Here is a 26,882-nt window from a genome sequence, read left to right as displayed (position 1 = left end):
GACCGAACTGCATGGTTAATAATGCTCTTAAAAAACTGAATTTCGTCTAATTGTCTTCTCTGCACGACATAATTTTTTTCTGCAAATATCCGCATTAATCTACCTGCGTGCAAATCTCTTTAATGTCATGCACCAAATCGTTAAATAATTCGTCATTGCATGTGAAAGACGCTCGCGCGTTGCTTGCAAAGTCTTTTACGAGAAACGAGAAGTTATGTTATATGAGAGCATAGTCGTTAAGAAGCCTTTTCAGTGCATCCAGCAAGATCTAGTTAGAAACTAAATTATTAAAGGAAATGTATGTAGTTAAGTTCTATATTAAAAACTGTATTATATGTTTAGATGTATAAGTCTGAAAAAGTTAATAAAGATTTTTTATCGCATTATATGATAACGCATAATTAAAATTTAGGAATTATGATTTCATATTATTTACTTTATTTACATTGCAAAATACATATATATGAACAAAATGGCCAAGGGCCTTATTTAAAAATTGGCTAGTTTTAGCAACATTTCTGCGACTGTATAACACGAAAAATTCCATAATTTCAATCCTACTCTCGATGTTGAAAGTCCTTGTCACAGTCTTGTTGCACAGTGCAAACGTGTAACGCGCCTTCAAAAAATTATTTCGAAGGTGATTTTGTAATGTTTTTGGGGACATTATTATTTGTAATCATTTTTATTAAGATAAATGAAATTACGCCAGTTCTAGTGATTTCTGAATGAACATATATGATTTGTTCCTTTAGGGCTCATGCTTCATGTGCACCTAAAATTTGAACTTAAATGATGATTATAATATGTCATATTATGAGAAAAAATGTTGTTCAGAAATAACCTTTGTGGAGCACAAATACCTAATTTGACTTTAGTTAATTATACGGTCTAAACCAATTGAACTATAGATCACATTACGTATCACTATCATAGACCTTACGCAAATATGTATTGTAAGATCTATGATCACAATCCAACAAACAACTATCGTACTATGTTTATTAAAATTCCCAGTTCATTCCTAATTACAAGAATGTGTTTTTTACTATTTTTCTAAAATTTGTCATTTGTCCCTCTTACCCTATTGGCGGGTGAAATGAAAAAAAGACAGATCCAATTTCTTGTAAAATTGCTTTTTATAACTTTTTTTACACTTTTATTTACTATTTTTTATTGTTTACGCCTTTACCTGAGTGAAGGTTTCGTTGGTCCTTTTTACCCGACCCACATGTAAGCTATTTATAAAAGTTATATAAAAACATCGGTTAAATCTAACTTAAAATTAACAATACTTCTTAAACAACTATGAAATAACGTATACTTAATAATTGTATTAGGGTGTGTGTCGTAAACTAAACGAAGGTGCTCACAACCAAAAAAACTAACAACGAAAGAAAATACTTTTGTTATAGATTATCAAATATACCTGTTTATTTTCTGATAGTAGAAATGCTTGATTTAAGGCGATGGTTGATTACATATCTCTTTCCTTCTACTTTCAAATATTGTTGTTTAAGGGGGTCTTCCTATGTGATGGGTTGAAAAAATCGATTTTTTTTTCATAAATTGCTCCCTTAACATGTCTAGAATACGGTAGTAAAGCGATTTTAGAAAAGTCGTTTTAAAGATACAGCAGGTAAAAGAAAGAGCGGTTCGGAGCGCTGAGTTGGCAGTTAGAGCCCGGGCCTATTGTGTACCGTCGGCTTTATACCCGGCCTCCCTTTTATTTATATATCCGTTTATACAAAGTTTGTTTAGGAGCAGAGACACAAAACAATAACGAATCTTTGAATTCTTTGATTTGGACTTTCGCTCCTAAACATCTTCATTCTGGTCCCAAAATTGTTGAAATTGCTAGCTACTTAGCAGTTATTATCTTTAATGAAGGTTTTCAAGGAATTTTAAAAGTCATGTCGATTATGGGATGCCCTGTTGGTCGTGAAGCCCAAGCGTATGTTGAGAAACGGGATGAAAAGCGAATCTTACGTTCTGAGCGGCGCGTAAGTGATGTCGTTAAACACGCCAGGATTGACTCAAGAGCTGAACAATCTGCTTCAAAAGAGTTTCACGAGGAAGAGGAAGGAATACTCTATGGACCAGGCATCGCCGATTGAGAGTAAGTTGATATTTTAATAGTTTTTAACGGACTTGAAACTTTAAACGCGTTTTTCTCAAAACTGTGTTTTTCAAACTTCGATTTTTTTATAGCAAAAAACAAAAAAAAAACGCCTAATTTGCAACTTTTATTTCAAATGTCTATCAAAAATCCAATTTTTTTTATATTCATTTGATTATAGGTCATTCCGTGCTTTTAAGCCTACAAATTAAAACGCCGTTTATTTTATTTTTTTTTCAGATAAGCCGATCAGCCGGAATCGTGGAGGAAGTGGGAGCTCTTTTTTTCGAGGCGAGGGTGTTCAGAGCGCTGTAACTCTAGTTTGACTGAATATTTTTAGCTGAAATTTTATATTTATACTGTCCAAATATGTGTTAATAAATGATTGAAACTTGAAGCTCTAAATATTTACTGGTCGTAGAAAAAAATCCTAAAATATCCCGGCCGTCACATAGGAAGACCCCCTTAAAAATTCCTAACAATGGTCGTGGACCTTTCTACCCGCGGACCTTTAGGCCCTGCTCTACTTTATACCCTAACATATTGAATATAAAAACTAATATTATTTTAGATAATAAATTTAATTAAAAAAATATGCAGATTCAAAATTGAAAAATTGATATTACTAAATCATTTAATAAACAAAGTATAGATTATCTGTATATCATTTCAAAATTTTTGTGACTGCGTATCATGATTCGACTACGTTCAAAATTTCTCATTCGAATTATTGAATGTATTTATTTCACGTAATTGCATGATTTAAAAAAATGACTTCTATAGTACGTATATCTATGAGCTTATATTAAAAAATAAGACTGCGAAACCAAAACGATAAAAAGATAGCGTACGGAACCTTATAAAATAAATCACCAATTTACGTGAGTATTTCAATAAAATGTTAGTTAATAAGTACAGTTTGTGTCACATGGTGCCTATTGATTGCACTTTGTGGAGATATTAGCGACTGATATTAGCTGAAAATGGACATTGGTGCATGTGAGCAGAGCAATATCGACCCAGTATTATCACATGATTGTCCTATATAGCTGAACAAGTATAATATATTATAGTATAATCTTTCAACACCATATAATAGGTATAATCGAACAAGCATTTATATCATGAAGCACGAGAATATGGTAAATTATGATCTATATATTGGATATTGCTAAATCTCTTGATTAACAAAAAAATTTACATTTTATATACTCTTACACAGTTAATATGAAGAGTGGTAAGTTGATGAAGAATTTGAAGATCATCATAACAAAATAATTGAAAGTTCTTTCAGTATTGTGGACTAGAGCGACCAAATAATAAATTTTAAGAAACAAAATTATCAAGCTAAATATAAGATGTTTAAAATAAAAACATTAAAAGCAACTAAGTGGTATAAATGAGAGTATAAGTGCTAAAAGCATACTAATCGTGGTACAAAAAATAGCATAAGAGTATATAAGGTATCAAAAAACAGTAAAATGCTCTTTTGTAAAAAATCGGAAATAAAAAAATAGGCAGCTAAGGAAAAATCTAATATTTTACCAATAAAATTATAATTTGTTCATCATCGCTAACTGTTAAAAATAATGCACTGACAAAGACACTAGACGTATAACAATGGGAAAAAATATTATAATTATAGTTAACATTGTGAAAAAAAGATTGAGAATAATATTGAGAGAAAAATAAAAGCACACGATTTCGCTGAAAAAAAAGAACCAAAACTTCTCGACACAAGAAAAAATAAAAGCTGATCTTTAACGACTTGTGCAAAAACATACACAACACAACTAATGTCGTAAAATGAAATTATAGAAGTATTAAGTAATCATTACTTAATACAAGACATAAACTGGTGGTGTATGGCATCGTACCTCAAGGCAAATTGCTGGAATTTACCGTACCGTAATGAAATATTTAAAGAACATTAAATGCTTTCAAATATATTATGAATACTGTAACTTTATTTATTAATATTTTATAGGTAAAATATAAGAGCTTATAAATTGAATGATGATGTTTATGTAATATTTATAATTATAATATATAATATGTTAGTTATAAGTTTACATGAAAAGTAAATGAACAGAACCTAATAATAGAATGAAGTATCATATTTCTAAGAATTATATAAATTGAATTACAAAGTTGAAATTATTTATTTCAAGCATAAGTGAGCTTCAGAATTTTAGCTAGAATTAGAATTAAAATCCGAATTATTTTCGATACTCAAAAACAAACAAAAAATGTTTTTGGAAATTAAAAAAAAATGCTTTCGCCAAAAGCAATCGTTTCGTCAAAACAAGCAAGAGGTTTTTTGAAGCATTCAAATAGGATGCTTCTCTCTTTCAAAAATTACATTTCTTGCACATTTAGCTCCGTATACCCGAAACTGCTAGACCTGTCTCTGTCGAAAACTAATCACCACTTCTCCCCATAATTACGAATTAAATGATTTCTGAATCATTCAAATCGGTTGAGCGGTGCTCTTAAAAACTTTGACAAAAAATTGTATCCACACATACATATACACATGCACACACATCAATATTTTCTGAGGTATACCAAAATGCCCGCAAACCTAAAGATAAAAATTTTCAATTTTATTTTTGGACGATTACAATAACTACAGGAAGTGATAAAAGAAATATTTTCAAATTTCACCCAAAATATATTAATATATAAAATATAATATAGATTTAGATATAGAACGTCAGATGAATAATGAATATTATGCAAAAAACAAGCTCAATTCGAAAATCCGCAAAGATCCTTCACCTGGCATCTGTGCAGACCTTCTAAAATGTCAACATATAATAAGATTATTATATTCAAAACTATTATAAGTCCAATAAAAATCTCTAATATGGCGTGCAGCTTAAGAAAGCAGTAAGGTCATCATTCAAAGGAGATTCAAAAATAAAAGTTCTTAGACAAGTTATATCTGCTCCGAGATATACTGCCCACAATTATAAACAGAAAATATTATATCATTTAGATAGAATAGCTGCAGAATTGAATAACTTCTCACACTCAAGTTTAGACTCAAAATATAAAAACTTACAGGATTAACTCTATAGTGTTAAGATACTTTATTATGTTATTATTTTAGTTCAATTATGTTGTAATAAACGTCTGACTAAATTTTCAATTGAAAGTTTTACAATTATATTGACATAAGATACACATCTTAACATTTCGAAGGTTTCTGAACATTTTGGCATACCCTAGAAAAAATATGATGTATGTGGGTCGTTCTTTTACAAATCGTACGGATTTTCGAAAAAATAAAATGTCACAATTTAGAATTGTCTGAAAATTTTTTACAGATATTATACATAAAATCATTTGACACGTATTTCAGGATTTTGCTAAAAAAATTTTTTTACGTAAATATTTACGATTGCAATATGGATTTTTTGCTCAATTTCTATGAACATCATCTGTGGTAAATTAATTATCCTCAGTTGTGCTGATCGGATCAGTATTATTATTTTTTTATTACACTCATATTGAAGTGAACTTTGTAATGATTAATTTTTTTTTTGTTTTTGCAATTTTCTTAACAATAACAACCCTTAAATATTTACAAAGGTTTTACTCAGCCTTACCCCAACTTGAATCGATCCAAAAAACATATTTTTTCTTTTTTTCTCTGCAACAAAATTCTTTTTACAATTTGTTGGAGACTTTGTTACATCGAAAGATATTAAATATTTTCAAGCGCAAGCCGCGCTTTTCACGTCGCGGACCTCAAAGACTTATACGGAGTGTCCGATTTGGATGATTCAAAAAACAATGTTTGTATTAGCGGAATGAAGAACTAGCTAAATTTTTGGAAAGGTAGGTCTAGTAGTTTTGGAGATTCAAGTTCAGTCCAAAAAGTTAAAAAAATTCAAAATATAAAAACATATTTAAAATTTTTGGAAAAAGTAATTTTTTTTCAAGAAATTCAAAATTCTCAAAAATCTATTATTTTCTAAAAATAAGTTTTCACTAAATTTAAAAAGTTTTTTTTTTTAATTTTAATTTTCGGTACAGAAAGTTCCAGCCTCAAGGCACGATGCCATTAAGGTTAGAGTTATTTTTTGTTGCAAACATGATACATCAATCTGTTTCATAAAAAATAAATAAAATGAATAAAAGTCTTCTAAAAAAATTGACGTGATATTTTATCGGGTTTAAAAATTTGACATTCTGAATAATTTGCCGCCCCTCAAATTGTGCCGCCAAGTTATAAAACTATCAACTTTGCCTGCATCAGCAGCTTTGAAGCGAAAAAGCAGTTATATTAAATTATGAAACAAACTTCTCGTTCGGTTCTAAAAATTTTTTCCGTTTGATCGTCGATTTAGAAGTGCTCTACTAGTAAATTCTGAACAATGCCAGCGGCGCGACGCACATATCCAACGTATGTCAAGCCAAAAGCAAATTTCGTTGTAATCCGTTTAGCTCTTTGAATCAATTAACTAGATCACTCAGTCCATGGTGCCTTGCGGCGATTCCAATAATTGAACGACCCTACCTGCCATTTGCCAAATTGAGTAGGCCGTATATTAAATAGCATTAGTCAACCTGGAGCTTAAGATCTTCCCTCCACCGTCAGTAATTCCGACGACGTCTGTACAGGACATGTAGATATTATATACGCCTATTAAACTATTTTTAATTAAATTGTATTACAAAAGACGTGGATAATTTTCACGTAATATCGGCGAAAGTTAATAAAACTGAAAACAATAGAATAATTTTGGATTTATTAAAATTCAGTAAAAAATTAGTACAAGAAAGCAAGCCGGTATGTCTTCACAATGAAATAATTAACACCCTTTTCAACAGAAATATATTTTTAATTTTAATTCTAGAGTAAAAATTCAACATTTTTTTATTTCATATTTTCTAAGTTTAACTATCTAAGAATATGGGTACGAGAAGGTTTTTAAAAATTTGAATTATTTTTTAAGATATAGGCATTTTACTGACTCGGTCTCCATACTGGTTTGGCTTCACGCAAAACTTTAAATGCGTTTTTCTCAGAACAGACTTTCAGTACTGTTGACACGATTTCTCGAGTTTTAATCGACCGATTCACTTGAAATGTTCAGAGAGTCTTGTTTATAGACCTATCTATAGCCCGAACTAAGATTATCCCCAAACTCCAATTTTTAACCATTTTTATAAAATTCGAGAAACTCGAAAAAAAAAACAGTAAAAAGAACACTTTTTTTTCAAACAGTCGCCTATTTATGAAAAAAAATTCTTTTTAGTTATCGCTAGTTCGGGCGATTACGACATCATTGTAGATTAATAATCTTTTTATTTTTTGCGTTTTCGATGGCTAGAAGGGCTGAAATCGTGTCAAAACTGAGGTGCCAATTTTTTGAGACCACCCACTTCAGCTGCCAGTTTTTACAATTTTCAAATTTTATATTTTTTAATTCTTGTTTTGTATTTTAATAATTTTAATAAACAAGTGGTAAAAAAATGGATAGTAAAAACATTCAATGCTTTCTTTTACGACACTTTAAAAATGACCTAAAATTCATCATTCTATTCACTAGAATACCCCCTTAAAGTGACAAATCTATTACTATTTATAAGATTTAAGAAAAACGCTGAAGATGAACGCCAACAAGTCATTAGTTTATTTCAGTTCTCATACATACGCACACACATTTTCAATTTTTTTTTTTGCAAAAGGATTCACAATCACGCTAAGAAAACAAAATTAGCAAATTGAATTTTGAAAACAACAAAGTTTTTGTTTAGAAAGTTAACAGTGAGAAAGGAACAAACTGCACAGAATAATTTGAACTTGATTGTTTCTCGCTTCTACAATATTTTTCACATGTTTTAAATATTATTAACTTTCCATAGGAATAGTTATAGTAATCGCAAAAAAATCTATAATTGAAGATTCTGCGTTTTAAAACCTCCTGAACATTTGCGCATACCTCTGAAAAAATAGATGTGTATGTATAGGTTTGTGTGTATGTTTGGATACAATTTTTCGTTAACGATTTAGAGAGTACGGATCAACCGATTAAAATGATTCAAAAAACGATCGATTCGTATTGACGGGGAGACGGGCTGATTTATTTTGACAAAGGCACTTATAGCCGTTTAGGACAAAACATCCGATTCGAATGATTCAAAAAACACCTTGATTGTATTGATAGTGTGAAGAAATTATTAGTTTTTTGGGGACACAGGTCCAGTCGTTTTTTATTTCAAAACAATTTTTTTTTTATTTCAATTTTTTTTATTAACTCTTTTATTTACAACTGTCCAGTAAAGGACATTTAGTAAATTTAATGAATTTACAATAGTCCGCCGAGAAGGGACATTGTATACTACATTGTCATGTTGGAAAAAACAACTCAGTAGTTGTTTTTTCCTTTCTATATAAAATTCACAATATTTTATTATTGAATAATTACTTATTTCAAAATTGAAGAAAGTTTTTTTTTAAATATCAAAAATGATTCGGATTACTATTAAAATATACATAAAATTTCAAATTTGAAAAATTCTAAAGCTCCACTTATAAGCTTAAAATAAATATTTTTAACTTTGCACTTCAGTTTATATAATCTTAGGTATAAGATTCTTCATTCTAACCCTGCTTGAATGGATTTTGTTTAATTACTTGTGAAAATATGTAAGCGCCGTTGCCCAAATTATAAGCTCATATTTTGTCTATAAAATGCGAATAATAAAAATAATAGCATTTATAACAATTGCTTGAAAATATTTAAAACATTTGTTATTAATCCTTAGTCAATTTTTTTTTATTTTTATGGTTAATTTATCATTTTTATTCCTCGATTGTTTAATTACGGTACGGAAAGTTCAGCAATTTGCCTTAAAGCATGATGCCATGCATCACTGGTTTCAATCCTTATTCTGCAAAACTAAACTTTCAAAACTCGACGATTATTCCGTATATTTGAGGTAGTGTAAGTCTAGCGGATAGAGCATATATTGACAAAGTTTTGTTTGAACTTTTTCCACATTTTAAAACAGCGCGCAAATATTTTAACCAGTACGATATAATATAATATTCAAGTTATGAAACTATAAGATAAAAAATTCTAAGGTTGTTTCAACATCCAGAAAAATCTACCTATTGTCAAACTAGGACGCAATATTTTACAAATTTAATCTCTTTGATAATATCAACATAATAAATAATATTTAATTAATAATATCAGTATAATTAGTGATAATAATAACAAACATAACGTATTTTATTTTGTCGCAAACTATTAATCAGTTATTACTACCTCTTATTATTGGTTGTGAAACCTGATCAAATATTTTCATAATTATCACAAATTTTCAAACAATTTAAAAATTTTTAATAAAAATTCAATTTATCAATTTTCAAAAAAATTAAATTTTCCAAAACATTGAAATTTGTGTAATTTATTATTAATTATAGCAATAAAAGTAAACCAATAATGTTAATATTGGTCAGATATATAATTTTTCTATTTGGCTTTCTAGATTTTCCAAATAGTCATGAAATTTTAATTATAGATGATAGATAATAAACTCAAAAAATTAACACTTGACCATACCCATAATTTTTGCCTTCCAAATAATTAAAAGAAAAAAATATAAATATATTAATGATCTATAATATTTTTTTCACTAGTTTTCAAAAGTTATACTTTAAAAAAAAATTTTTTTTGATATTTTCGATTTAAAAATAAAATTGATAAATTGGGAATGAAAAAGAGTCTGTAAAATTTTCAAGTAAATCTTTCGAGTAGTTATAGTTATATTATTTTTTTCTTAAATTTTCCAATTTTACAATACAAATTTTCACCAGTTTTTCTCGATTTTCTCTTAAACGGTAAGAGATACGAAAACCTTTGTTCGGACGAAAGATGCAGAATAAAATTACGATAGATATATAAATTGTTGAGGGGTTTGTTCGTTTTTTTTTCACAAAAAATGCAAGGTATTTGTTTTTGTTTTTCTCGAAATGTATTTATCATAGAAATATGCGTTTTTTTAAACAAAAATTACAAAATCATAGAATATTACGAAATTTTCTTTTTTTTTGCCGTCATATTTTAACCAGGAGGCGCCAAAGGCGGCCTTGCAAAATCGATCTCTTTTGCGGTGCCACAGATAAATCCGTTGCGCATCGCCTGAAACAAAAAAAAAGAAACTACTACGTTGAAGAAGAAGTTTAAATCCAGTCCCCCTACTAAAATGAAAGAAAAAAAGCAAGAAGGAAAAAAATGGCAGCTATTTAAAAAAAGTGTTAAAAAAGGCCTTTTTTGGGGAGAGAAGACTCGCAAAAATTTTTTGCGTAAAGTTATCAAGTTGTTTGAAATAGGGAGCCTAAGTATTAGCTATTGCAGTGGTGAACAAATTAAAATAAAATGCAACTCGATCCGACTAGTAGTTTTTTTTTTAATTTGTGGTACCGCATTGAAACAAGTCAATCTGAGAAAAACGTATTTAAAGTTTCACGTGCATGAGGTATTATAATGAAAAAGAGAGCAGCTGGCATACAATAGCTCGCGGAGCGATAAAAAAACGGTTTTTGAGGATCATACATATAGAGATATATATATATATATATATATATATATATACTTCGTCAAAAAATAGATATTGAGATATTTTTTTTTTTAAAATAATACTAAGGTTTTTAGCTTTCATAATATCAAAAAATCTCAAAATCGAAAAAAAAATAAAGACCAAACAACCCCCTTGAGTGAATTCATATAATTTTCTCGAGATTTTCCAGTTCTCCTTGAATTTTTCAACTGCAACTTGCCTGTAGGTCACGCCGTGCGGAATTCGAAGTTGCAAGATATAGAAAAAAATATATAATTTTCTCGTAATTATATGCGAAAAGAACTAAGAATTTTGAGACCTTTCTAACGATGTATAATACTTGATATGTTTTCTCTACAGAAATATCGAATAGTGTGGATAGTTGCTGGAACCTAACCGCACTTTGCATTTCAACAATTGTTGAGAAAACGTGCAGAAAAAAGACAGTTTCAAAAAAAATGCGTTTAAAGTCTCACGGAGGATAGAAGCAGAAGATGGTCATTATCGCGGTCGAACAAAAAAAATTTTGAAAAATTCTCTTGTACACGTATACGTATTATCAAATAGTAAAACTTCGAAAATGTGCAAGAAAATAAAATCGATTTTTCAAAATTTAAGGTCAGAATTCCCTTTAATAAACAATGAATGATACACGATACACCACTAGTACCAAAGTATAGAATAGTATAGTACAGTTATTGTCGCACGCCATCGGATGCTATTTTAACGAGTAGCAAATGTGCTTTATGAATCGAATTGGCATATAGTACACGTATTATACAATTCGATCATTGCAGGGTTAAAGTGAATACTCGAGTCAACAGATCAGAACTAAATCCTCCCCGACATAGAATGAACCCTTGTCATGATGCTGACGCAACACGATAATACTTTGCTTGTATATTGCTCTAGTGGTGCCTAATGACAATAATAAGACAGCGAACACATTGCTGATTTGTCTGCGTTTTCCTTCTAGACCTTCTTTATGCACAAACACACATACATATATATTATATACACATACACACATACATACACATACATATATATTATATAAACATTCTGGAGATTTTTTCTTCAACATGAAACCTTTTCTTATTTTATAAAAAAAACAATGAGTAATTTTTATGCTTTATTTCAGCAGTAAACACGTAAATTATAAACAACTATTGAACACCATAAAAATTAACAAATAGAAATAAAAATCATAAAAGCAAATAAAAAACTAGTGGCGCATGGCATCTTGCCTTAAGACAAATTGCTGGAACCTTTTGTATCAAAAATTAAATTTTTTATAAAAGATTGAAATTTTTTCTAGAACTTTGAAAAAAAATAGATTTTTGAGAATTTTACCTTTTTAAAAAATTTGATTTTTTTATACTTTGAAATATTTTGAATATTTTCAAAGTGCCTTTGCCAAAAACTAATCAGCACGTCTCATTATCAGTAGGAATAGAATGCTTTCTGAATCATTTCAAATCGTCGACGAAAAATTGTATCCACACATACATACACATACACACACACACATACCGATCTAAGCCAAAATATGTCGAACGGTTTTTGAATTTTTAATCGCTTCAGGATTGAGGATTAAAACGTGTCCTTGAAGTTTTTTAAATTTTTCTGCGATTAGCAAAGAAACGGCTTGGCTGATAGTCGCGCAAAACTAACAAACGCTAGTTCTTATCGAGTTGTAAAAAATTGGGAGGTCCATCCTCAGCTGCTAAAAGAGAAAAGATGCAAAAAAAAGAATCGAAGAAGAAAAGCGGTTATTTAAAATAAAATGAACTTCAAAATATTATTTAAAACTGCTTGATAATATATCGTGTGTAAAGCAAGATTCCGAAAAGTGTCTCTGTGAATTATCCGATTTGTGATTTAATAATATAGCAACATCAAAATTGAAACTATGAGATTTTTAATGTGGTCAGTGATCATGGTTTGAATCTGATTTTTATTTTTGGAGTTATTAAATAACTCTATAATAAAAAGATACGGAACTCTAAAAAGATTCTAAAAACACATAAAATTCGAATTATATTAAAATAAAAAACTACAATACAGAAGCAAAATCTAGTAATTGACCAATAAATTCCCGAAAAATAGGGTAAGTTTTTAAATCGCCCTTGCCTTATTTTCCTTTATTATCAATGAACCATAGCTAAATGTCAGAAAGTTAAGACGTTATAAGAAGGCACAAGGCTCGTTTTGTTTAGGTACAATAAATCGTAAAACGTCGATCGACTACGTGAACTCAATATTGATATAACCCGCCGCCACGCAATGAGTATACGCGCTTTAAGATGAAGATCTAGACGACAAAGACGACTATATTAACTAGTACGAGCAACAAGTGGATAAGGAAGGCGATATTCACGTTAAACGATTATTTTGTCAAATACGAATATCATTTTTCATAATACTAGATTAGTACGAGGGCCGATGATCCTTTAGAAAGACAATTGGCAATATATATAATCAATCCTCCATTATCGCGGAAAGTGCGTACCGTGTAGTATGGTAACCGTGCTATAAAAATCCCGGATTTAACATAGAATCCAGGCTAATTCTTAGTGTGGTCTATCGGAACTAAAGCGTTGTATGGGAACCGTGCTATAAGAGGCTCAGAATTAGTACAAGTCGGAGCATTTTTATAGTGCTCTATAGACACCAAGACATTTTTTAATTATTTTGTGTACGAATTATTGAGGGCGTGCATAGTCGAATTAGTAATCGCTCGGCTAGCAGATGGAAAGTGGTGAATACTAAAAAAATGATTTAGATCGCAAATGGTTGATGATTAGAATTTTAAGTGCCTAAATGCTATAGCAAATACCAATAAAAAATAATTTGTTTTCATTGAATTCAAGGGTTTATATTAGAAAATGATAAAAAAAAACTAAACTAAAAAACTGTTTTCTAATAAAATTTTTTACAAGCATTTTTTTTAGAAAACTAATTTTCTGTAAAAAAAACCATAGTAATTAATCTGATGTCGTTCACAGCTTATATATAAACTGACATGTTTATATAAATGCATTGTAAAAGATAAAATAGTCGATACCTATAACAAAACTTTTTGCAACAATATTTAGATACTGGATTCATTCACATGTTGCGCGGAAGAAACTCGTGCCTGTTGAGCGAGATTAGTGTTATATGGAGTCCGTGTTATCGGAGGTATGTCGGATTTTTGGCTGCGCGTAGTATGTAAAATGTGTTTCCAGAATGCCGTGTTAACGGAGGGTTGACTGTGTATACATAAATAAGACTTTTCGCTTACAGGTGTTTAAATTTAGCGCTTTTTATTTCAGATAGGATATAAGCAAAGTATTAGTGAAAACTAGGAAAACTGCAGCTTTCCAATGATGATCTAATGGAATTAACTAAGCAAGAAACAAACAGAAACTTTGGTAAAACAACAGAAACATTGGTTATTTCTAAGAAAACCAAAAAAATATTGTGCTTGTAAATATTTCTTTGTGTTCTTTATCGATTATGACGAAAATATGGGCTAATATCTTGACAATGATCCAAAATTTGACAGTAATTCATAAGTAAGACGGAATGGAATAGGCGATTTATCCAATCATCAACAAATTTTAGAAAACACAGAAGAAAAATGCGAACTACATTAGATACCATTTTGTGAAAACGTTGCATAAACTGAATAATTTGACTGAATTAAAATTTTATTTGATTTCATAGGTTTATCATTTTTTTATTATTTTTTTTTATTATTTTATTTTTCTTTTTTATAAAATTAGTATATTGTTTGATTTTTTATTAAAATTAAAGTTAGTAAATTTAATTCCATACTACCATATTTCGTTATATACTACTAAATATTTATTTTGTCAAATTTCCACTAACCCCTCTATTTATATGTTAAGACTCTATTATTAAGCGCTATTTCACTGTACGCAGAAGTTTGATGGAACGAAATCCCGACGTTAAGCAAGATATATATATATATATATATATATATATATATATATATACGTATATATATATATACATATATAGATATACATATATAGATATACATATATAGATATACATATATATATAATAAATAGGAGTCTGTCTGAAGGCATGGCCGTGGTATGAGAGCACTACAAAATTAATGTTTTTTTTACCTCCCTTGTTCATTATTCCCCTTATCATTATATTACTATTAATTATTGACCATTAATGACCATTCATTTTTTATTCGTTTTTATGAATTTTCCTAAATTCGTTCAAAAATTTCTGCTTCCATGCTTTCCGGTCCTGTGCTTCGGCTTTCAGTTCTCTGTATTTCCACTTCTCGCGTAAGTCGTCAACCATCCGCATTCTTCTTCGCAATCCTTTCGTTTTTGCAGAATGGGTCCGATCCAGTTTCCCTTTCTTCTCTGGATCGTGCTCAGTAGAGTCCTTTCTTCGCTCATTCTTCTAATGACTTCTTCTTTTGTTATATTGCCAATATACTTTATTTTCTCCATTCGCCAGCAGCACATTTCAGAACTCTCCAAATAGTTCTTGTCGGCTATTCTTAGAGTCTCCGATCCATACAGAGCTATATATATATATATATATATATATATATATATATATATATATATATATATAGGGCCGATCTTATCTTGAATGCAATGCATGCAAAAAATGCGGGCGCACGCCTTAGGGGGCGCCAAAACGAGATTTGGATATAAAATTTATAATATAGTTTTTCAATATCATTCAAAAAATATATACTTTTTTCTACTAATTTTTTCTACTTCTACTAATCTATGGACAATATTTTTAAAATACGTTAAAAATTTCACTTTAAAACATTAAATGTGTAAGTAAAGATGAATACAATCAATTAGGAGAAGTTTACGATGCAAATTTAGATATTTTAAATAATGAAAAATAAATTAAAATAATCCAACATAAAATGCCAATGCTATGTTTAATAATGAAAGACTAGAATTTTTTTAATCTATGCTTTGCTCAATATAATAAATTGCATAAAATCCTCAAAATCAAATGTTTCAAAACCCAAATATTAATATTACGCAAGCGTTAGAAATAATTGAAAATTTAAGAATATTTTTGCAAGCAATTAATAACATATTGAAATTTTTGGATATGTTGAAAAGTTTGCATTGAAAATAAAAATTTAAAAATAGTTCGGTAGTGCGACAACGATAGAAGACACAAAAACTTGATTATGAGCACCCTCGAATTGCCTCGATCTTCTGAATAATTTTAAAATCAATGTGTTTTTGCGCTTTTAGTTTACATATATTATTTTTTTGTGTACTGAACACAGAATTATTAAAAAGTAAGTAATGTAAATTTTTGTAGATTTTTAATGATAAACTGTTAAAAGAGTAAAAATTATAGGGGGGGGGGGCGCTAGAAAAATAATGGCATGCGGGCGCTGAAGACCCCAGGACCGGCACTGTATATATATATATATATATATATATATATATATAGAGCAAGTTACATGCTCTAATGAATCTATTCATTTGCATGAATAGGTTTTATATGTGAAACGTCTGATTGCACAGTAAATACATAACTTTTTAACAGTTTGTTACTAACAACTAATACGAATATAACCCATGATTGAGCTTTACCATAATACTTCTATTATATAGGTAAATTCGACCTTGTGTCTCAACAAAAGTAAAACAAAACCCTATGTTTGTTTCATACTCATCTTATTGAAACATTGTATTAAAATTTATCATAACATTATAAGAAAATCTATTTGAAATTAATATGCAATTTTATTTGAACAGTGTTCACTAAAGTATAATTACAAAGTATCCGTAATGCAGTACGTGCGTGCGTGACTCCGAGTTACCGTAGATCACCTGCAATTACGCAGCGAATGGTAGCAATGACACGGTAGACACGGATTGAATAAGTCGCGTGCGTTAGAGACCGAAACAGGCCGGTGGAAAACTGAACGGCGGCAAATTTTCTAATCTATACAATACAGGCGAATATAGGACGGGATTATAGTCACAGCGCCGACACAAATTAATAAAATGTGAACGTTTTCTGACACTTACGACCATCCCATCTCGTTGAAGCAAAGTTTTATTAAATATTCAATCAATATGAACGTACTATATATACTGGTGCCATAGGAAAAATATTTTCATTATTTAAAACTTGCACCTCACAAACTAGCAGTGAAATTTGCGTATCTTAATCACAAGTGTCTATTGAGTTTTATAAAGAATAATAAAATAAACGAATAAAAAAATCAAAGATAAAAACTTTTTTCTATATATATTCGACAGGTAAAGTACGGACAAAATGATATGCATGGAAAAATTGACACAGTGCCCGTATTTAAAAATTGGCTAGTTTTCCGCGACTGTATAACATACAAAAGTTACAATAATAATCCTGTCAGATGTTGAGTGTCATGTCGCTGAAATCAGTTCAAACGTGTTTCGCGCCTTAAAAAGTTTATTTCGAAGGTGGGTGTCTTGTTTTTTGGGGCCTGGTTTATTGTTATTTGTAAGTATTTCTATTAAAATCAATAAACTTGTGCCGCTAATAGTAATTTCGATCAATTTTATTGCAATTATCAACTTTTGATGGAATTTGAGAAAATGACATAGTAGGTACTTTTTCGCAAGAACTGCAGAAGAGTTCATTCGAGGTCAATAAATTGGAAAATTGAATTGTTAAAGAAGACTGACTTCTACTCTAACTACTTATAAAAAACTCTAAACTAGTGGAGCATAGCATCAGTCTGACGCTCTATTATCTCAAAAACAGAGTTACAATTTTCGGTACTTCTTGCCTCATATCTTCGAAACAACTAGACCTGCCTTCTCCAAAAACTAATCAGCACGTCCATCTCCTTATTAATAGGAATCGAATGTCTTTTGAATTATTCAAATCGGTTTATTCGTATTCCCAAAAACGTCGACGAAAATTTGTATCCGCACAAACACACATCTTACCTTACGGGAAGTTAAAAATCCACTAGTAACAAGAATAGACTTGCATTTACTGTAAAAAACTCTTTCCCGCTCTGACCCTGGCAAAGATTGGTTTCGATGTATGATTTGTTCTCTTCGAGATCATGCGTCATGTGTAGATGACCCAATTTGGGACTCCCAAAAAGATCCACACAATTTATTTGTGATATATCTTCTTAAAAATTGGCATCTCAGTATGTTCTTACCCTACATGTCTTTTTGTCCATACTATATGGACAAAATTGTTTTTGTAATTGGTTGCATTTACATTAATAAATTTGCACTTATAGTTTCTACTTAAATAAAAGACTATGTTATTAGTAATCAATGAACCAAAGAGAAGTAAAAACAATTGAGAGTGGTTATATCACCATAAACACATCATTTTGTTCGAACTTCTCTCATATCTAAAATGCCAATATATATTGTGCTACTAAAGTGATTCAACAATAATTACGTATTATGCAGTAGCTAGAGATGAGTAGTGAAACAAATCAAACAAAATGTTATTGAAGCTGCCTTTTAAAATGGCAGCTTAAAGGCAAAATATCGTGCATTGAAACCGTGCTATTCAATATTTTCTTCTGACATGTTTAATCAATTCAGACGTTTAGTGTTTTCAATACACTTAGCATTTGCAATGACGATTAATAAGTCACAAGGACAAACAGTCATTTATGAATGGCCAATTATATAATATGCGAAGTACATTATATTCAAGGGTCGCAACGTCTGTTTATTTGTCGGTTAAGCCATGTTTGTTTGCTTATAACTTCTCTGCGACTAAATATTAAGACAAAATATTTTTATACTCACGGAATTTTAAGAATGAATCTCTGATAATATGTTCAGGTTTATGTTTTGACGTTGAGCAATATATACCGGAAAAAAAGTATCTTGGAAGAATTTGATTAAGTTTTAAGTTATCAATACAACATACAATTATTAATCAACTTCTGATAAATGTATGCGTGCCTTGATACTTTCTTGCATAATTATTCACAAAAAAATTAGTTATTAAGTTTGATATGATTTTATTCTATAATTCACCTGAGAAATTTTATCAAATACGGTACTTAAATATATAAAATAAAAATCGAAGATAAAAATAAGATAAAATACAAACATTTAAACTTTCATCAATCATACAATATAACTTTGTCTTCAAATTAATATATCTTCTATATATATAAAAATAAGTCGGGTTTTCCTTCCTGACGAAATAACTCTAGAACGCACGAACCGATTTCGACAATTTTGCATTCGTTGGAAAGATCTCGGGCTCCGCAAGGTTTATAGCTAAGAAAATTAGTTGTGCATGGCATCGTGCCTTAATGCAAGCTGCTGGAACTTCACGCACCGTAATTAAAAATTCGAGTAATAAAAATAATCAATAACTGTTTTAAATAATTTCAAATAGATTATCTTTTATATATATAAAAATAAGTCCGGTTTTCCTTCCTGACAAAATAACTCCAGAACGCACGAACCGATTTCGACAATTTTGCATTCGTTGGAAAGGTCTCGGGCTCCGCAAGGTTTATAGCTAAGAAAATTAGTTGTGCATGGCGTCGTGCCTTAATGCAAGCTGCTGGAACTTTACGCACCGTAATTAAAAATTCGAGTAATGACATTAGTGAGAATTATCAGAATTATGCTTGGTTAAGTCAACGAGCAATTCTTGCCGCAAAGAATAATGATGTACACGAACTGAATTTCACCATACAATCAAAAATTGCTGGCGATTTGGTGACATACCGAAGATTCTGACTGGTCTTCCGTTTGACTTCAAACAATTGCAATATCCAGTTCGCCTTGCGTTCGCAATAACATGTCGCAAGGCCAATTGCTTAGTGTTTGCGGGATAAATTTCAAATAGATTATTTAAAAAATCATTGTTTTTCACATGGGCAGTTATACGTTACCTGTTCACAAGTTGGAAAACCATCCGCTTTGTTTGTGTTAACGTCAGACCAAAAAACAAAAAATGTGGTTTACCAAAGATCACTTCCATAAATGGATAATTTGCGGGTTCACTTTCATTTACTTAGAGAAGTTCAACTAAAAAACACTTCATTTTTGTAATCAAAATAAATTCGTTACTGTTGTATAATAAAATCAAATTTCTTCTTTTAAAATATAAAACAAACAAAAAATTTCTTCATCTTTCTCACGAAACTATCTGGTGGCGAAACGAAGTTCGTCGGGTTTGCTAGTTTTATATAAAATTAGTAAGATTTGGTTTAAGTTAATATAGTTTGAATTTAATGCTGACAATTTTTATATTGGTAAAGATAGGTAGTTCTGTATATACGCAACGGCTGGACTTGTTAAAATCACAAAAATTGTGTTCCATTAGATTAAATTAAACCCCTCGAAGCAAAAACATAAAAATAAATATTTGTTATTTGTTTAAAACTAGTAAATATAACAAACCCCAAAAAATAATTTAAAATGTCTGTCACTGCTCCAGCTTTCATGAGAATGCGAATTGTTCGAAATGTTCTACTAACAGAGTTCCCGTGATCAGAATGAACACAGCAAAAGTCCTTTGAACATAAACGACACGTGTGTGGCATAAAAATGGTAATGTTAAGATATTGAAACGGTTCTAGAAATTGAAAACTTCTATAGGAGGACGTAATACATTATGCTGTATGTACTATTAACTATGTAGCATCTTTGTACCGCAATACAAAATTTGTTTTTGTTTCCAGATGGTTTCTGAGAAAATTTTATGTAGTTTTCCCGTAGAGCAGCGTTCGGGGAACCGGGGTAAATTACCACAAATGGAGTAAAAATGAAATATTTGCGGTTGAAATGGTTATATTTTTAAGTAATATTGACTGTATTTGCTATGAAGTTATCTGTATGGGGGTAATCTCTCTTCGACAAACTTAGACAAACATATTTTGGGATAATGATTAAAAAAGTTTTCCGACTCCTGCCGTCGAGTATGCGATTGAAAACGTGATAAATGCACAAGAGAATATTTTGAACTCTTTACGTTTCAAGACCACTTTGAAATATCTCAGAAGCATAGAAGATGGTATGGGTGTAAAAGTAAATTTAATAGAAATCGTATCGTATTAATTGCTTTTCGGTAAAGGTAGATGATCATGTCACTTTGTGGTATTTAACAGATTATATATATATATATATATATATATATATATATATACGAGTATATATTATTCGACAGTGACATGGACTTTTAACGGAGAGTTCTAGCAATTTGACTCAATATAAGGCGAAAATCCACATGCCGCTAGTTCAAATCGTTTGTGGAAATTGAAGTGGAAAAAGAATATTATTGATTCAAAGATATTATTGAGTTTTTTTTCAACATTTTTATAATTAATTCACTATATTTTTAATGACAAAATATTGGATTTTCTGAAAACCTTAGAGATTGGAAAAAAATTTAATTATGAGTGCATCATTTAAAACTATTGATACACTTTGAGTGTCTACTAAAAACGAAGATATAATTATTATTTTCACGAAAAGTTATTCTTATATTGGTAGTAAAATAATTATACCGTATAGCCATTGATTACATTTATATAATAAAGTGAATATATTACTATATAATAGTATGAAGTCAAGATATATTTTTTTAAAATTATAGTTGAGATGGTTGAAAAATTATAATAATCACAATAGTTTGAACACTAATAATTGATTGGGTAAAAGTATTACATTATTTCATTAATATATGGTGGCTGTGGCAAGCGATAACTCGTAAAATATCGATCAAACAAGTTTAAATTTAAACTTGGTGTCAAGATTTAATGCTGAATTAAATTTTGTTTTTCCTCAATACCTTTTTTTAAACATTTCTAACATTTCTAATATTTCGTTTCCAACATTTCTAATATTTCGTTATATAATCCACTCATTTTTTTGAATATATTGTCATATTTTATATGTTTTTTTTGTTTTCTATTACTATTTGGATTCTTTGTTCGAGGCTCTACAATATATATATATATATATATATATATATATATATATATAATATTTTTCTATACGCCACATCATCAGTAGATATGATAATAGGATAATAATAATAATAATACATATTTGATGTTATTCATTTTTAATATATATATATCAAATTAGAAAATTTAATGAAAGTTATCGAACTTAAAAGAAATAAAAACAATATTTATTTTGTAGAAACTTACACTATACTAAAACATTCAAATTTAATTAATCTCACCAGTAAGTAAAATCAATTATCGGTTTCATAGAATAATTTCTAATCGTAAATATTTTATGAAGTGTTATTGATTTTCCGTAGTAAGCTTGGTTGTTTTTACTGTCTCAACATTTACAATATATATATATATATATATATATATATATATATATATATATAGTATTATAAATTCCTATGCTGTCAGCAAAACGAATAAAAGTAAAAACAGTATAATTATTTATTTGTACTGGTTTTGACACCAAATGTATTGATGTTTTTGTCTAAATATATTTATATATATATATATATATATATATATATATGATGAACTAGTATTAAAAAAATAGTCATTGTGGAAAAAACATAGATTACTAAATCACCACAATACACCTATTTCCCATTATACACAGAAAATAGGTTCCATAAAAAATCGTGTATATGAAAAAACCGTGCTAAACAAAAATCACTATGAAAAAGCTCTTTGTCAGTTATTAATATGATAATTAACAAACACATTAAGCAAAAAATAAATATTAATATATTTTATATCAAACAAATTGTAGATTCATCAAAATATATTTTTTTCTATAAATTATAGATTTTGTAAAAAATAATTCTTTTATTTGCTCACCTTGAATAAATTCATGCTATCAATTATATAAACATTAATTAAAAACAAACTTTAAAAACGATGATATGATGCTCTTTGTTTTGGTATTTCAACCAAACTAGCATACACACATATAAAATTTAGTTTTAATCATAAATAGGGGAGTTTCTATTTTATTTACATATCAATTTCCATCATAGATATGTACAGATATGGACTACTAATAATTCGTAACAGTTACATATATTTTGTAGTGTTGTACATGGTCTGTTCAAAAAGTACCCGGAATTACTAATAATTAAATTTCGCGGGTCTGGAGTGTCTGATTGTCAAAATTTTTTTTTATTGTGTTGGTATACATGCCCCTAAAGTATGATGAAATTTTCAGCTATATTCACTGTTTACTTTGTCTGTGGTAGTCGCTAAGGTTCGACGTGTTTTTCTGAGCTCGGCGATTTTTACAATAGAAGAATTGAAAAAGTCAAAGAATTTGTATTAAATTTTGCGTAAAAAATGAAATAAAGTGTTGCAAAGTGCAAAAATTCACCAGATATGGCTCCGTGTGACTTTTTCCTATTCCCAAAGTTGAAGAGACCCATGAAAGGACGGCGGTTTTCCTCGATTGAAGAAAATCGCCGAGAGTGCTCAAGGACATATCAAAAAGTGAATATCAAGGGTGCTTCGAAAATTGGAAAAAACGCTGGCATAAGTGTATTATATCTGGGGGGGACTACTTTGAAGGGGACCACATTAATGTAGACGAATAAATAAATATTTTTTTGAAAAACGAAAATTACGAAAACTTTTTGAACAGACCTCGTATATTGACAGTAAAACAATTAAAATGTTAATGTAGATATAAGCAAATTATAGAATATTTTCAATTTTGTGTAAATCCTATTAATAAATTTCGTTGATTTTTTTTTCAAAAACTGTGTAAAACGGTGGATAGGCATACTGCAAACTTAATCATGGAAATAAATGATATGCGACTAGAGTTTAATGTTTTTATATCAAATTAAGAGATTTAAGTGAAACGTTATATGTAAATATATATGGAGTTTATGTAAATTACTTTCCCGCATACTAATGTGTAAAAAATATGCAATGCAGTGGCTAAGGAAATGGCAAATTACTAAATTCCGTTTAGTAGTTTAGATTGTATGGAATTGTATCAGAACTTACCACAGTGAAATATTAAAGGCCTATGATATGTGGTTCAATTAAAAAATTAATTAAAGTTTGCATATCCGCAGCGCGCATCAGTAATCAGTTAAGCAAACCACTTATTTAAAAAATCATTTAGGTGAAGTTAAACGGACTTTACGAATAAATATTAAATATGATCAATCTATTCAATACGAAATTTACATTTTCTAAATACGTGATAAGGAATATAAATAAACTAATATTGTATTTGTCTATTTAAAATTGAGTGAGGAGCGAGATAAATAAGTTCCATTGATTTTTCTTAATAAGTTTCTTAGTTAGTTTACTAACCTGAAACGCCTCATCAGTCAGCATTGAACTTTCCAAGAATACAGTTTTATTTCCAGCCGCACATCCATAGCTGCAAAAAAGTTTATATATATGTGTACTCATTATATATATATATATATATATATATATATATATATTTTCAATTAATAAGTCCTGGATTTTGCTTCTCAATTTTATATAAAACCTTTTTTAGTTAATTTTATTACTCTTTACACTGGTACATAATCCATTCCTTTATAATTTTTCTAAATAATCTGTAATGACCATCATTAATTAATGTTAATCAATAGTTTTAAAAAACATTGTCTTTGACAGAATAAACCTGATGATAGAACGTATCTAGTTCCGAAACGTCGTTATTAAACATCTTCGAAAAACAAATTATTTTTTATTATTGGATTAACTGTTCGGCACAGAAACAATCCATAAGTATATCCATATATATATATATATATATATATATATATATATATATATATATATAAATATATATAAGAATAATTAGATGTTAATATAACATAACATTTATACGATAACAGTTAATAACATTTATATCTTTAGTTTAACAACATTTATACCTTTTATTAAAAGAAGGTGTGGAATATATATCTAAATATCTCAAAGGCTATTATTCATATAACAAATGTTTTGAAGAAAAAATTATTAGTCATGAAGTTTTCCCTGCATGTATAAATATATTCATAATCTCTTATACGAGGCACCCCGCCTGATTGATAATATAATATGTTAATAATAAAAAAAGTTTTTCCCACACATTAAGTTAGTATAAACTTCCCGGAAGATAAGTTTATGTATTTATCAAAAAATCTGATTCGCTAATTTTATGTTTTCTCGACGTTTCAAGCCATTCTTAATCGAACGAAACCGATTTTAAAAAAGTATGTGTGTGTGTGTGTGAACAGATTTTTACCTTAACTAAACAAAAACCGTTCGAAAGGTATTGTCTGGGAATCAACTTGATTAGTTTTTGGTAAAGATTCGCTGGCACAATTTTTTTTTAATTTTTATAACTTATTTTTCATACTAAAATATTACGGCTCTATGACAAGTCGTTTAATTTTAAAAAATTGTCAAAGTTTGGAAAAATTAGACCTTTCATCGACGTTTTCTCAAAAACGCCTGAACCGATATCAAAAATTTAACTAGCTGTAAGTGGAATTCTGTCTTAAGGCAATTAAGGCATCGTGCCTTAAGGCAAATTGCTGGAACTTCCCGTATCAAAAATTATTATTTTTTTAAAAACGATTAACATTTTTGAAAAAAATTTACTTTGAAAAAATAAGATTTTTGAGAAACTATAAATTGGACAAAAAATTACTTTTTTTGAAAAAAAATTTTTTTTTTAAAAAAAAATTTTTTTTATTTTTTTTTTTTTTGAAAAATTTTTTTTTCTTTATTTTGACATATTGTGGAAGATCTGAATTTTCTTTTCAAAGCAATCGTACTGCTTTAACTGCATAGGGACAAAATATAAAGCGCGTAAGCCCCGCGTCGCTGTCTAACGCATAAGCATTGGTACGGAACCCATAGGAATGTTAACAAAATGTATACTTATTGTTAAAATCTCTATAAAATATCTGATAATTTGATGTGCATATGTCTAATGATCATTTTTGACCGCCAAATGGCTCAGTTTTTTACTTTTTCCTCCATATCTCCGAAACCGCTAGATCTACCTTCATGAAAATTTTATCGATTCTTCACCTTGTCAATACAAGTGAAATGTTTTTTGAATTATTTAAATCGGACGCTCCGTTCTCTTAAAAACTGAGGTACCGTTTTCGGCACTTTTTGCCCCGTATCTTCGGAACGGCTAGATCTGCCTTCGCCAAAAACTAATCAGCACGTCTCCTTATCAATACAAATCGAATGTTTTTTGAATTATTCAAATCGGTTGATCCGTGTTCCCGAAATCGTCGACGAAAATTTGTATCCGCACATACATACACACACACACACACACACACACATACATCCATTTTTTCTAAGGTATGCCAAAATGTTCAGAAACCTCTGAAACGTAAAGATATATAAAAATTTTCATTTTTGATTTTTTTGCGATTACGGGAAGTTAAAAATCATTCAGTTAAAACTTGAGGACTATCGCTTCTCTCTTTTGACCGAAGATCGGCCTAGTCGTTTCTTTACAATTAGCAGAAAAATGAAATATTTTCCGTTCACCTTTTATCCAATATTTCTGAATCACATTTAAAAATTCAAAAACTATTCGAATAAGATTATTTGGACTCATTAATTTTGGATATGAATCGGCCAAACCGTTTCTTCGTAATTAACTGTTGAAATTTTTTTGGTGGAACTTTTTATTTTGATAGATATCATGATCCTAAAGAACATACAAATATACGGCCCTATGGCAAGCAGTTTAGTTTTAAAAATTCAACAAAGTTTGAAAAAATATTCTTGTCAAAAGTTGCTTTTTTGATTTAATAAGTCAAACATTGTCAATTCATTAAAATTTGTAACAATAAACTACAAATTTAGGACATATAAAGGACTTTGTTTTTGAAATAAATAGTCGTAAATTTTATCTAAATATCTAAAACTATTTCCGTTGATTAAGTGAATTATAACACATTTCGGGAAGTTTATGCAACTTGCCTTCAGGATAATGCCACTTTCAACTAGTTTTTAACATATTTAAAGATCGTTAAATAATTACAACAAAGTATATAACTAATAACTAACTTTTTATGTTTCATTTTTAATATGTGCTTGTACAATATATGCTGATCAAAAAATCTCTTTGAAATATAAAATTTATGATTTATTATAAAAAATTTAAAATGCATGTCATGAAAATGGGTATGCAAAAATTGTTGCAAATGAAAAAATTTATAATCA

At 29.2% G+C, this 26,882-nt stretch overlaps 1 protein-coding gene across 1 annotated transcript in view; it reads right to left on the bottom strand.

Moving 5' to 3' along the window:
* Positions 1 to 26,882, bottom strand: part of LOC113378794 (potassium channel subfamily T member 2) — a 209,007-nt gene that overhangs the window by 53,208 nt on the left and 128,917 nt on the right. Inside the window, exon 4 of the mRNA XM_026619388.1 lies at positions 24,000 to 24,069. Within this exon, the coding sequence (XP_026475173.1) occupies positions 24,000 to 24,069 (70 nt within the window). The remainder of the gene's footprint in view (positions 1 to 23,999; positions 24,070 to 26,882) is intronic.

The sequence above is a fragment of the Ctenocephalides felis genome, unplaced genomic scaffold (assembly GCF_003426905.1).
Source record: "Ctenocephalides felis isolate EL2017-DRISC unplaced genomic scaffold, ASM342690v1 CF-g0.4_SCAFFOLD_01886, whole genome shotgun sequence".
In the NCBI taxonomy this organism is placed as follows: domain Eukaryota; kingdom Metazoa; phylum Arthropoda; class Insecta; order Siphonaptera; family Pulicidae; genus Ctenocephalides; species Ctenocephalides felis.
This window is presented reverse-complemented; position numbering and strand designations above follow the sequence as displayed.